The sequence below is a fragment of the Mandrillus leucophaeus genome, unplaced genomic scaffold (genome assembly GCF_000951045.1).
Source record: "Mandrillus leucophaeus isolate KB7577 unplaced genomic scaffold, Mleu.le_1.0 Scaffold209, whole genome shotgun sequence".
Lineage (NCBI taxonomy): Eukaryota > Metazoa > Chordata > Mammalia > Primates > Cercopithecidae > Mandrillus > Mandrillus leucophaeus.
In genome coordinates, this window is record NW_012102132.1 from 3,555,057 (window position 1) to 3,569,057 (window position 14,001).

Consider the following 14,001-nt stretch of genomic DNA (forward strand, 5'->3'; position numbering starts at 1 on the left):
AAAAAAGAAAAAGCTGAATTGCTTGATATGTACTGTAGACTGAGGTCTGCAACTGCAATTGGCTGCCATCTCAAGATAAATGAATCCAACATAAGGACCATTGTAATAAAAAAAAAAAGGAAATTCATGAAGCTGCTCCTGCAGCTACACCAGTAGGTGCTAAAATCTTGCACTTTTTGTGAAATACCTTTTTAAGTAGTACTGAAAATGCAGCTTTTATGTGGGTGCAGGATTGATATAAGAAAGCTATATCTACAGATTCTAACATAATTTGAGAAAAAGCGAAATGGCAACTTAAAGCAAAAAGAAGGTGAAGGGGTCAGGTGTGGTGGCTCATGCCTATAATCCCAGTACTTTGGGAGGCTGTGGTGGGCAGATTACTTGAGTCGAGGACTTTGAGACCAGCATGGGCAGCATGGCGAAAATTAAGCAATTTTCCCGCCTCAGCCTCCTGCGTAGCTGGAACTACAGGCACGTGCTACCATGCTGGGCTAATTTGGCATGTAACAACATGCCAAAACGCTGTCTCTACCAAAAATGCAAGTGATCTGCCCGCCTCATCCTCCGAAAGTGCTGGGATTACAGGTGTGAGCCACTGTGCCCGGTTTGTTTTATTTGTTATAAAGGATATTACTAGGACAACTGATGAAATTGAAACAAGGTCTGTAGAATACATAATGATATTAGGTCAATATAAATTATCTAATTTTGATAACTGTACTGCAGCTATGTAAAAGAATTCCTTATTTTTAGGAAATATGTAATGGATAAGAGTGAGAGATTGAGAAGGATTAAACAAATGAAAAAAAAAAAGTTAACATAGAGAATCTGAGTAAAAGGTATCTAGAATCCTCGTACTTGTTCTCATAACTTAGACTTTTCTGTAAGTCTAAAATTATGTAAAAACAAAACAAAAACCCCTACCCTATTTTAAAGTTACTAAAAATAGTAACTATTTTAAAGTTACTAAAAATAACTCCTTGTGGTTATGCTTTCACTTTGCAATAGAGCAAAGTTCTTTTGTTTTCATTAGATTTTGCCTTAATTTGGTGTTTTAATTATATAAAACATGTACATACGTTCTAAAGTACAAACTGTAAAACATACTATTCAGAGAGGTCTAGCTTTTGCACTCTTCCCCCACTCCCAATCTTTTCTTCACCACTGGTAAGTATTTTTATTAGTTTTCAGTTTATCCTTCAATTTTTTAAAAATAAGAAAATACGCACAAATATTCAAAATTTACACATAACAATATATTCTATAGGTAATTCCATTGCAGTACCTATAGCTTTTTTGTGGAGGTTTTTAAATTTTTAATTTTATTTATTTTGAGACAGGGTCTCACTATGTCGCCCAGACTGGAGTGCAGTGGCACGATCATGGCTCACTGCAGCCTCCAACTCCTGGGGCTTAAGCCACCCTCTTGCCTCAGCCTCCTGAGTAGCTGGGACTACAGGTACGTGCCACCACACCTGGCTAATTTTTGTGGTTTTTTGTAAAGACAGGGTTTCGCCATGTTGCCCAGGCTAGTCTCGAACTCCTGAGCTCAAGGGATCTGCCCACCTCAGCTGGCCAAAGTGCTGGGATTACAAGCATGAAGCACTGTGCCCGGCTTTTGTTTCTTAAAGAGAGACATTTGTATATACTAGCAGAGGTGGACACTGGAAGACAATAAAGTTCTCTTCCAAGTGCTTCTATTTTCTTGGTGAAATAAAAAGTGGTCACCAGGTGGGAGTGAGGAAGGAGGGGGGTTCCTGGCAGTCTGAGAAGAGTACAGGTGTGAAAAAGTATTTTCAGGGAATAGGAGAATGAACTGATTAAACAGTGGTCCTCAAACCTTAGCATCAGAATCACACAGGTTGCTGAGCCCCATCCCCAGAATTTCTGGCTCACAGGTCTGGGATGAGGTCAGGAATATGCATTTTTTTCTTTTTTGTTTTTTGAGATGGAGTCTCGATCTGTCACCCAGGCTGGAGTGCAACGGTGCGATCTCAGCTCACTGCAACCTCTGCCTCCCAGGTTCAAGCGATTCTCCTGCCTCAGCCTCCTGAGTAACTGGGATTACAGGCGCGTGCCGCCACACCCGGCTAATTTTTGTATTTTTAGTAGAGATGGGGTTGCACCATGTTGGTCAGGCTGGTCTTGAACTCCTGACCTGAGGTGATCTGCCCACCTTGGCCTCCCAAAGTGCTGGGATTACAGGCGTGAGCCACTACACTCAGTCTTTTTTTTTTTCTTTTCTTTTTTTTTTTTTAGGGACAAGGTTTTGCTATGTTGCCCAGGCTAGACTCAAACTCTTAGGCTCAAGTACTCCTCCCATCTCAGCCTCCCAAGTAGCTGGAACTACAGGCGTGCGCCACCATGCCCAGCTAAGAACATACATTTCTGACAAGCTTCTGAGTGATGTTGATGCAACTCGTTTGGGACCTGTTTTGAGAACCACTGGACTAAGGAAATATACCAGGATTGTTGGCAGCCCAGGGGCCCACTTGAGGTTTGTAGTCATGAATTTGAAGCGAGACTAATCAGCATCATTGAATGTTTGTATCCAGCAGTCTTCATTTTAGATGGCAAGGTTCAGGCCTGGAGTAGGTGGTGAGCTGAATTTAACCGGGGTTGGGATTTAAAGAGAACGGTGATATCAGTAATAGATGGCACTAAACAAGCATATACATTTATTCTTTTCTACTTCTATCTTTATATAAATAAATACCTTACAATCTCAACAAGAGAAAGAGGAAGCGTGAAGGGAAAAGGACATATCGAAAATGAGCTAAGAACACAGAGACAAACCAGAAAATCCAGAATGAACAGGAAAAAGCGTATATAAAGAAATAGCTATAAAAAGATTATACTCAAATCTGGTGGTAGCTGTGTTGACTCACATTGAGGAGAAAATGTGGTCACAATATGAGGAAACTGAAGATTAAAACAATTAGTATTTTGAAAAAGTTTGGCTTAGGTGTAGGAAAATAATATAGAAAAAAATATATTCATACTAGATTATATGAAATAGAATGCACATAGGTAAATGCCTATTTAGTCATTAAAAAATTCCTGATAGGATCTTGAAGAGATATATGCATACTCATGTTCACTGCAGCATTATTCACATTAGTCAAGAGGTGGAAGCAACCAAAAACTCCATCAACAGATGAATGCATAAGGAAAATGTGGTGCATATACAGTGGAATATAATGCAGTTTGATAAAAGAAGAAAATCCTGTAACATGCTGCAACACAGATGAACCTCAAGGATATGACACTAAGTGAGATAAACCTGTCACAAAAGGACAAATACTGTGTGATTCCACTCATATGAAGTATCCAAAATAGTCAAAATCAATGAAACACAAATCATGATTGTAAGGGCAGTGGAAGAGGAGAGAAATAGTTTAGTGGTAAAGGGTTTTAGTTGTGCAAGACGAAAAACTTCTAGAAACTGTTGCACAACAATGTGAATATACTTAACACTATTGAATTGTACACTTAAAAATGGTTAAGATGGGGCTGGGCACGATGGCTCATGCCTGTAATCACAGCACTTTGGGAGGATGATGTGGGTGGATCATTTGAGGTCAGGAGTTCAAGACTAGCCTGACCAACATGGCAAAACCCCGTCTCTATTAAAGATACAAAAATTAGCCAGGGATGGTGGTGCATGTCTGTAATCCCAGCTACTCAGGAGGCTGAGGCAGAAGAATAGCTGGAACCTAGGAGGCAGAGGTTGCAGTGAGCTGAGATCGTGCCACTGTACTCCACCCTGGGCGACAAGAGCGAAACTCCGTCTCAAAAAAAAAAAAAAAAAAGGTTAAGATGGTAAATCTAATGTTACATATTGTACCACAATAAAAGAAAATCCTGCCAGACCAATACAGTAACCACCTTCCTTCTCAGAGGTTCTGAGGGGAAGTAAGAGCTACAAAACATTTTTATTCTAGCAATTTAAAAATATCCTGTCCCATATATCATATTTACAACAAACAAAAAGCTCTGGAGAATATAATGTTCAGAAGAGTGTACCCAGAAATAATTAGAATGTCAGATACAGCCCAATGAGTCAAATATTTAGTGTAAACAAAGCCGCAGGACAACACTTATGGGGAGAATGAAAACTAACTCTTCTTCATTTCAAATGGCAACAAAAAAAGGGAAATAACACTAAACTGCACGGCCAGCAGTTACATAGATGGACAGATAGTGGTTAAATTTTGGACTAGCATCAAAACCAAAACTGCAGAATCCCATCATTATTTTGCTTAAAATACAGGTGATGTTTTAATTTGCTTGGGAGAGTTTATCATAGTGATAAAAAGGGGAGACCACCATCAGAAATCTCATCTAGTCCTAATAACACAAGACTGTTTTAGCAAAGGTCTTAAAGGAATACATGGAAATATGCTAAAATAATGTACAAATGAAGTAAAACTTAAAAAAGAGTAAAATAATTCATCACTAATGTTATTATAATTCAATAAAGGAATGCCACTTTATCTGAATAACTTAATTTCTAAAACAAATCCAAAAAGAAACAGAAATTCAGTGCTTGTGCTTTGAAAGTCCATATAGCATATGATATATCATTTCTTACAAAAAATAGAAAATACATATTTCTGCTTAGAATTTATAAAGCTTTTAAATTTTGGGTGGGGGAGGAAAACTTTCCACAGTTATCAAGTTGGAAGGTATTCATAAAAAAGATATAAATAATTTCCTAAAGTTCAGTGTTGCTTGAGCTTAAAGTTGTTCCATGGTGGCAGGGCTTTTTAATATTTTCAAAAGGAATCTGAGAGTTGTCATAATGAAAAAAGAAACAAAAAAAAGAAGGGGAAAAAAAAACCCCTACCACCACATGTGAACATAAAAAAGAAGAGAACCCCAACCAATTGCACCACGACCGGATGGAAGAGCCCAGCTGACACAACCAAGACGAGTCTCAGTGTCTAGGGAAGCTTAGGGTTCAGCTCCTTTTACTTCAGGCGAACCTGAACTGTGAGTATTGATTTCAGCTCTATAAATGAACCTTTATTTCAGCTAAAATTTGATTATCTGAACATTCAAAGTGAAACGTGATTCATGGTGATAAGGCTACTGTAATGTCAGCAGTTCTTTGCTTTTAGAACTACTGAGTAAATTGCTTGAATGACGCCTCTGCCTTGATTTCAAATGAGACTGCCTTTTTAGTTATTTTAAGTACTTTAAGACATTCAAGGTATTTAAGCTCCTACTGTCAATATAGTCACATTGTTGATACTGCATTTGGATACTGCCATCAAGATTTGCAGATCTACTTGCATGAATTAAAAGTTATTTTCATATGCAATACATTTTATTTCTAATGTATTATAAATTATAACTTATTGACTTTATTAAGTTATGCTGTCTCCCTATTTTCTATTACTGTCTTTTCTTTATTATATTATTACTACTTTATAGTATTACCAAACCATACAACATTTAAGTTTGGTGTTTCAGAAGTAAATAAGGTGAATATTAGATAAGAGAGAAAGCAAAATATGCTTTAGTTCAAATAATAATTTTTAAAAATGTGTTTTTTATGGACACAGTTAAATTTGTAACAAAACCTAACACATTACTAATAGTATTGTTTCTAAAGTAATATGTTTTCAATTTTCATTTTGTATACAGCAGTTAATGCAATTTTGAAGCATGCCCTGAATAGATTCAGTCATTATCAAGTCAAACTAAAAACGGTGAAAGGTTGCGACTATTACCAAATAGGTATGTACTTCAACATAGCAATGTGATATTTTCACAAACATACCCAAACTGCATTTTAAAAGCTTCTGCTCATCTGGAGTCACAGTGGAATCTGTTGGGTCCTGCCCTCTGGGTCCAGTACTCCTACCTGAGCCAGTTGAAAAAAAAACTGCAGGAGTAGGTGGTGGTGCGAGGGTACAATGCGCTAAACTATGTTTTTGAACTTGTGAATAGGATTTGCCACGTAACAACATTTAAAAAACATTATCCACTATTACAAAACTATTGTGACCACTTCAATATAGCACATGGGTCACAAGCAATGTCCACTGGGAAATTAATCCCCTATGTAAACACAGTGGTTTGTTTCTTATCTTCACAAGCAATTCTTAACATATCAAATAAGTAAATTTAAAAGTATCAATAAATAGCCTTATATAGTGAATGACATTGTAATGTACCAACCAACTTCAAAGGAGGAAAAAAAAACCAGTCACCAAGTTTAAAACAGAATCTAATTGTGATTTTTAAGTAAAAAAAATTTTTTTTTGAGACAGACTCTCGTTCTGTTGCCCAGGCTAGAGTGCAGTGGCATGCACAGCTCACCGCAGCCTTTGTCTCCCGGGTTCAAGCAATTCTCCAGCCTTAGCCTGCGGAGTAGCTGGGACTACAGGTGCGTGCCACCATGCCCTGCTATTTTTTTTTTTTTTTTTTTGGTATTGTTAGTAGAGGCGGGGTTTCGCTATGTTGGCCAGGCTGGTCTTGAATTCCTGGCCTCCAGTAATTTGCCTGCCTCGGCCTCCCAAAGTGCTGGAATTACAGGAATGAGCCACTGTGCCCAGCCAATTTTTTTTTTTAATATTCTTTTTTTATTTTTTTGAGACAAGGTCTTACTCTGTCATCCAGGCTGAAGCACAGTGGAGTGATCTTGGATCACTGCAACCTCTGCTTCCCAGGCTCAAGCGATCCTCCCACCTCAGGCTCTTGAGTAGCTGGGAGTAGCTGGGACTACAGGCACACGTCACCATACCCAGCTAATTTTTATATTTTTTGTAGAGACAGGGTTTCACCATCTTGCCCAGGCTGGTCTAGAACTCTTGAACTCAAGTGATCCTCCTGCTTCAGCCTCCCAAAGTGCTGGGATCACAGGCATGAACCATGGTGCCCAGCTGTCAATTTGTGAATCAATAATTATATGCAAGCTGTCTAAAACATGGTTGTAAATGATGGCCACTATTATAATGTAAACAAATGCATTGGCTTTGCTTCATTCTCTTTAAACTGAAGACTAAAGCAAAACCAGAAACGCTTACTGACAGACCATCCAACTATTACTTATTTTACTTGCAGATTAGAGCTGAGGCAAATGGTTTCAGGATATGTGCTTTGTGCTAACAGCTTTCTGGAGACATCCTGATTATGGCTATCGGGTCTAGAAGTAAGTTTAAAAAGATATGCTCTGCGGGTAGTGGCAATCACTCTGATGAATGATTTGTGATTCTGTAAACTCTAGATTTACTTCCTTATAATAATGGACATAGCAAATAAGAAGATTAACACCCTTTGTAAAGAAGTAAAGCCAGATGGCATAATCTGTTCTTAAAATTGTTAAAGTGTATGTTAAAGGAATCATGTCAAAATACTGCTGATAGAACTCAATATTAATCAAGAAAATGCTGATCTTATGTGAAAAGGAGTGAGGTTTGGTGAAAAGCATCATGGGCTCTAAAAGTCAGATCTGAGTCCCACCTTGGGCACTGTCATTTAAGAATTGTGTGGCTTCCCAGGTGCGGTGGCTCATGCCTGCAATCCCAGCACTTTAGGAGGCAGAGGCGGGTGGATCATGAGGTCAGGAGTTCAAGACCAGCCTGGCCAACACAGTGAAACTCTGTCTCTACTAAAAATACAAAAATTAGCTGGGTGTGGTGGCACATGCCTGTAGTCCCAGCTACTTGGGAAGCTGAGGCAGGAGAATTGCTTGAACCCAGGAGGCGGAGGTTGCAGTGAGCTGAGACCACGCCATTTGAACTCCAGCCTGAGTGACAGAGTGAGACTCCATCTAAAAAAAAAAAAAAAAAAAGAGTTGTGTGGCCAAGAGTAAAGATCATAACCTCTTGAACTTTCTTTCTTCCTTTTTTTTTTTTATTTTAGAGACAGGTTCTTGCTATGTTGCCTTGGCTGGCAGGCTGGTCTTGAACTCCTGGTCTCAAGTGATCCTCCAGCCTCAGCCTCCCAAAGTGTTGGGATTACAGGCGTGAGCCACTGTACCTGGTCAACCTCTTGATCTTTCGTTACCTCTTTTGTGATACCTACCTCACAGAGTATTGCAAGGATTATGCAAAGGAAGTAACATAAATGGGTTTAACACAATGTCTGGTACACAGAAAGTACTAAATAAATATTAGTTAATGGTTTGGCCATCTAGCTTAAGGGTTCAATTCTGACTGCACATTAAAATCCCCTGAGGAGTTTTTAAAGGAAACCAGTGCCTGAAACCCATTCCAGACCAATTAAATCAGAGTATCTGGGGAAGGAGCCAAGCACTGGTATCTTTAAAAAGCCCTCAAGAGGATTCTAATATGTAGCCAGGATTGAGAACCACTGATAATCCCTTCTACAAAGACTCCAATTGGTGGTAGTCTCAAAAATCTCCAGTGGTAAGATCCTTATATTGCCTCCCAAGAGAGATCATTTCATTAGAAAAAAATGATTTCCTTAAAAGGAGGCAACATCTGTCTCTGCAATTTCTATCATTGGTTCTTGTTTTGCTTTGCGAAGACACATATAACAAAGTGAAACCCTTTTCTCTATGGCTTTGTAAAGCATTCTCATCTTCAAGGTAAGGTGCCTATTTCCTTCAATTTGCTTCTATGACATGATTTGAGTTCTTCTCTCCATTTTGTCCATGGCCTTTTCTAAGTGTACTGCTGTGGATCAAACACTACATTAAAGGGGAGATCCTACCAGCTTGGGATGGAAGCAGTTTAGTAGTAACAATTTTCATTTCAGACACCACATATCTAGGAATTCAATTAAAGATGGGTTTTTCGTTGCCACCACACTACGCTACTGATAGAGCAATTGCAATTGTGTTTGTTAATGCAGCTAAAGCTCTTCCTGTACTTGTAAAGCTGCTTTTAATATCCACATGTAGAGCTTCATATGTATTTCTAATAAATTCCCTCTTTGATTTAGTATTATTTATTGTGCTAAGCATTAGGTACAGAGAGCCAAACAAAATTGATTTGGTTCTTAATCCTAATGGAACTTAAAATCTAGCATGAGAGAAGAAAAAAATCTAAAATAACTACTTACAGGTGAGTTTTTCATGTCATTTCAGCTACTTGAGCTCTCAAAATCACATCACTTCCTGTGCCTCAATTCCCTGAACCTATGAGAGCTCCCTAGATAACCACACAATATAGGTGGTCCCTCTACAGACACCCATTTCCTGGTAATGCAGGTTGCATTATTAGTTTCATTTTTGGCAGCCTGACATTCTTTCTAGATTGCCCTTTCCTTTTAGAATCTTAGATCACAGGCTGGGCATGGTGGCTTACACCTGTAATCCCAGCACTTTGGGAGGCTGAAGCGGGAGGATCACCTGAGGTCAGGAGTTCAAGACCAGCCTGGCCAACATGGTGAAACCCCATCTCTACTAAAAATACAAAAATTAGCCAGGCATGGTGGTGGGCGCCTGTAATCCCAGCTACTCGGGAGGCTGAGGCAGGAGAATCACTTGAACCCAGGAGGCAGAGGTTGCAGTGAGCTGAGATCGCGCCATTGCACTCTAGCCTGGGTGACAAGAGCAAAACTCTGTCTCAAAAACAAAACAAAACAAAACAAATCAAATCAAACAAACAAAAAAACCAGCATCTAAGATCACAAGAAACACACCTATATCTTTCTATAAACTTTCTGAAATTTGTCTTCCTGAAGTTGAGACACACGACAGACTAGACCCAGTCCTTCCCCGCTCCCTTCCTTTCTCCCTCCACCTTCCTGAATTCTGGAAACAGGCTCTTACCAGGGATTACATAACTTCCTCTTCACCAGCCAGTTCCTCTTCTGTGGAATCAATGCTCCCCAACTTTACAACATTTTAAACCTTAATGTTACCCTCTACAAAAATGCTTTGTTTTTAATAAAATTATGGGTAGAGCTTTAAGAAAGGTTATTTTTCTCTGTGTATAAGATCAAATCAGGGACTTAATTTATGTAATTCAAATCCACTTTACATGGTAGCAGTCAGGGTTTGAATGTCCACTTCTCCAAAATGTTTACTAATAGGGTCTCTGTCTTATTCACCTTCCTTTCCCACACAGTACTTAGCCAAGTGTGAGATATTTACTAAAATGAGATTAATCAAGAGGTGTTTATTAAAGCTAACTTTTATTAAGCAATCACTATGTGCCAGGATTAAGTTCTTCTTATGCATTTTTCATTTTCACAAATGAGAAAACTAAGGCATAGAAAAGATTAAGTTATTTGCCCTTGGTCACAAGTTAGTTGGGTCTGATTTTGAAAACCTTGCTCTGGGCATCTTTATGTTAACTCTGCTAAGTGGCTGCTGTAGAGAAATAGGGCAGTCACTCTAAGAGAGAAATGTGATGAGACCTCCAGAAACGCTTTCTTTACTTGTTGTGACCAGCTCTCAGACTAAGCTCTTCACAGCAGTCATTGGGCCAATAATAAGTAGCTTTGCAAATATTCTCTGCTGCCACAAACAAGTAGAATTCAAACACTATGTCTTCGAAGGTTCTAGCAAGTCTCAAATTATTGAACCCAGGGCACATTTAAGCTTTGGTCAGGTTACTTTCTTTTTTTTTTTTTTTTTGAGACGGAGTCTCACTCTGTCGCCCAGGCTGGAGTGCAGTGGCCGGATCTCAGCTCACTGCAAGCTCCGCCTCCCGGGTTTACGCCATTCTCCTGCCTCAGCCTCCCGAGTGGCTGGGACTACAGGCGCCCGCCACCTCGCCTGGCTAGTTTTTTGTATTTTTTAGTAGAGACAGGGTTTCACTGTGTTAGTCAGGATGGTCTCGATCTCCTGACCTTGTGATCCGCCCGTCTCGGCCTCCCAAAGTGCTGGGATTACAGGCTTGAGCCACCGCCCCCGGCCGGTCAGGTTACTTTCAAAATCTTAGATTGCACATGCTGTTTCCCATCTACGTTATCACTCTATGCTTCTAGGTTAGGAGTGGCTAACTAGCAGCTGCCAGCTGACTTGGTTTTGTTTGGTTACTTTTTTCTCCTGTCCACTGATACAAGAGTCTGTGTAACCTTGCAGGTGCTGTGTTCTCTTAGTCTATTATGTTAATTGCATGCCCTAAGATCCCTACCTTGGTCTCAGGCTGAAAAGAAATTTAGGATCCTCTTCTTTATTCCCACTTATAGAATGAGACCGCCACAGTAAGTCACACGCCATGTAGCAATACATGTCAAAATGAATGAATGCCACATACGAGGGAAAAAGTCAAGGCAGGAAGTGGTTCTGAAGCTGGGCAGGGCCAGCAGTGGGCCCAGCTCTCTTATGGCTGTACATACCTTTAGAGAAACTGATGCTCATCTTTGAGAAATATGAGCTGTCGGCTGGGCATGGTGGCTCAAGCCTGTAATCCCAGCACTTTGGGAGGCCGAGATGGGCGGATCACGAGGTCAGGAGATCGAGACCAGCCTGGCTAACAAGGTGAAACCCTGTCTCTACTAAAAAATACAAAAAACTAGCCGGGCGCGGTGGCGGGCGCCTGTAGTCCCGGCTACTCGGGAGGCTGAGGCAGGAGAATGGCGTAAACCCGGGAGGCGGAGCTTGCAGTGAGCTGAGATCTGGCCACTGCACTCCAGCCTGGGTGACAGAGCGAGACTCCGTCTCAAAAAAAAAGAAAAAAGAGAAATATGAGCTGTCATTTCTCTTCACTAGCATCTCTATTCCCATAAGAACTTCCCTAAGAGAAGATGATTTCATAAATTGAGTTGTTTTAATATAATACATGAAACAGACCTTGAATGTAGGCCATAGCCACAGGAAAGGTTAGAGCATGAAACTCTATGAGATACCACACTATGTGCTGCTTGTTTAATGATACAATAATGTTACTAGATGAAGTAGGATAAAAGTAAAGTTTCTCACAATGTCTGAAAATAAATCATTTATTACTTACACTGTCTTTTTTTTTTTTTTTTAAAGAGATGGGGTCTTGTTCTGTTGCCAGGTTGGAGTGCAGTGGCACAATTATAGCTCACTACAGCCTTGAACTACGGGATTTAAGCAATCCTCCTGCTGTAGCCTCCCGAGTAGCTAGGACCATAGGCGTGTGCTGGGAGGCCCAGCCTATTATTTACACTTTTAGTTAAAGTAACTATTATTAAAATAGCAAATGACTCAATGTTTGGCATTCTGTTGTAGGAAAAATCTGAAGACATGAGAACTACACATGAGGAATATGTCATTTAGCACTTTCACTTTTTGATCTCCACAGAAGACAATGAGAAGTCACACCATAACAATGACGACAACTTCAGTCAGCAGCTGGCCTTACTCCTCCCACAGAATGCGCTTTATAACCAGTCATAGCGACCAACCGCCACAAAACTTCTCAGGAACACCAAATGTTACTACCTGTCCCATGGATGAAAAATTACTATCTACTGTGTTAACAACATCTTACTCTGTTATTTTCATTGTGGGACTGGTTGGGAACATAATCGCCCTCTATGTATTTCTGGGTATTCACCGCAAAAGAAATTCCATTCAAATTTATCTACTTAATGTAGTCATTGCAGACCTCCTACTCATCTTCTGCCTCCCTTTCCGAATAATGTATCACATTAACCAAAACAAGTGGACACTAGGTGTGATTCTGTGCAAGGTTGTGGGAACACTATTTTATATGAACATGTACATTAGCATTATTTTGCTTGGATTCATCAGTTTGGATCGCTATATAAAAATTAATCGGTCTATACAGCAACGGAAGGCAATAACAACCAAACAAAGTATTTATGTCTGTTGTATAGTATGGATGCTTGCTCTTGGTGGATTCCTAACTATGATTATTTTAACACTTAAGAAAGGGGGGCATAATTCCACAATGTGTTTCCATTATAGAGATAAGCATAATGCAAAAGGAGAAGCCATTTTTAACTTCATTCTTGTGGTAATGTTCTGGCTAATTTTCTTACTAATAATCCTTTCATATATTAAGATTGGGAAGAATCTATTGAGGATTTCTAAAAGGAGGTCAAAATTTCCTAATTCTGGTAAATATGCCACTACAGCCCGGAACTCCTTTATTGTACTTATCATTTTTACTATATGTTTTGTTCCCTATCATGCCTTTCGATTCATCTACATTTCTTCACAGCTAAATGTATCGTCTTGCTACTGGAAAGAAATTGTTCACAAAACCAATGAGATCATGCTGGTTCTCTCATCTTTCAATAGTTGCTTAGATCCAGTCATGTATTTCCTGATGTCCAGTAACATTCGCAAAATAATGTGCCAACTTCTTTTTAGACGATTTCAAGGTGAACCAAGTAGGAGTGAAAGCACTTCAGAATTTAAACCAGGATACTCCCTGCATGATACATCTGTGGCAGCAAAAATACAGTCTAGTTCTAAAAGTACTTGAGGTAAACATACTAAAATGAATTATATAATACAGCCTCTTAATTCTTTGAAGAACTAAAAAAATTAGGAAACAAAGTTCTAGCATTTACAAAAGTCAGATCTCAAAGCTGTGCTTGTAACTGTGATATTTCATTTGCTTAACTGTAAACCATTTCAAGTTACTATCTTTTAAATCTCTATGTAAAATCTTTTCAAAATACATTTTTAAGCTAATACTCTTAACATAGATTATGAAGTTAGTGAAATTTATGACTTTAACAGCAAAATAAAGTGCCATCGTTTCTCATGTCACTAAAGTAGTTATTAAAATCAAGCACTTGATACTAATTTAAAGTGTGTTTAAAAGTAAATGATTTGGGAACTGACAATGTGTCAGAAAATATATGTTCACTTATCATTTTAAAATCTTGTATAATTTGCCACTGTGTTCATTTATGCCTAAATCTCTATAATAGATGAGAAGATAATTAATAAAATCCTAATTAAAAAATGAGATCACCCACTATCTATCACTGCTTAGATAAAAAGGGAAAGAATTTAAATACTGTACAGTAAAAATTAACAGATAAGCTAACGATTCAAAAGCCTAGCAATAGGTCTTAAAACCACACCTTACTTAAAACAGGTTTATAAACAATAGGGTCATTTCA

The 14,001-nt window shown here is 39.0% G+C and overlaps 2 protein-coding genes across 9 annotated transcripts in view; one reads left to right on the top strand and one right to left on the bottom strand.

The window, feature by feature from the left end:
- CASK (calcium/calmodulin-dependent serine protein kinase (MAGUK family)) overlaps positions 1 to 14,001 on the bottom strand; it is a 405,996-nt gene that overhangs the window by 161,115 nt on the left and 230,880 nt on the right. The window lies entirely within an intron of this gene.
- On the top strand, positions 4,884 to 13,846 carry GPR34 (G protein-coupled receptor 34). 5 transcript variants are annotated; one of them, XM_011980188.1, is made up of 4 exons: positions 4,924 to 4,995; positions 5,653 to 5,745; positions 6,282 to 6,397; positions 12,128 to 13,846. In XM_011980188.1, the coding sequence occupies exon 4, from the start codon at positions 12,207 to 12,209 to the stop codon at positions 13,350 to 13,352; it is 1,146 nt and encodes a 381-aa protein (XP_011835578.1). In that variant the 5' UTR covers positions 4,924 to 4,995; positions 5,653 to 5,745; positions 6,282 to 6,397; positions 12,128 to 12,206; the 3' UTR covers positions 13,353 to 13,846. The 5 variants fall into 5 exon arrangements, with proteins under 5 accessions (XP_011835575.1, XP_011835577.1, XP_011835578.1 ...); XM_011980185.1 differs by lacking the exon at positions 6,282 to 6,397 and having other exon boundaries at positions 4,884 to 4,995; XM_011980187.1 differs by lacking the exon at positions 6,282 to 6,397 and having other exon boundaries at positions 4,884 to 4,995; positions 5,656 to 5,745; positions 12,201 to 13,846.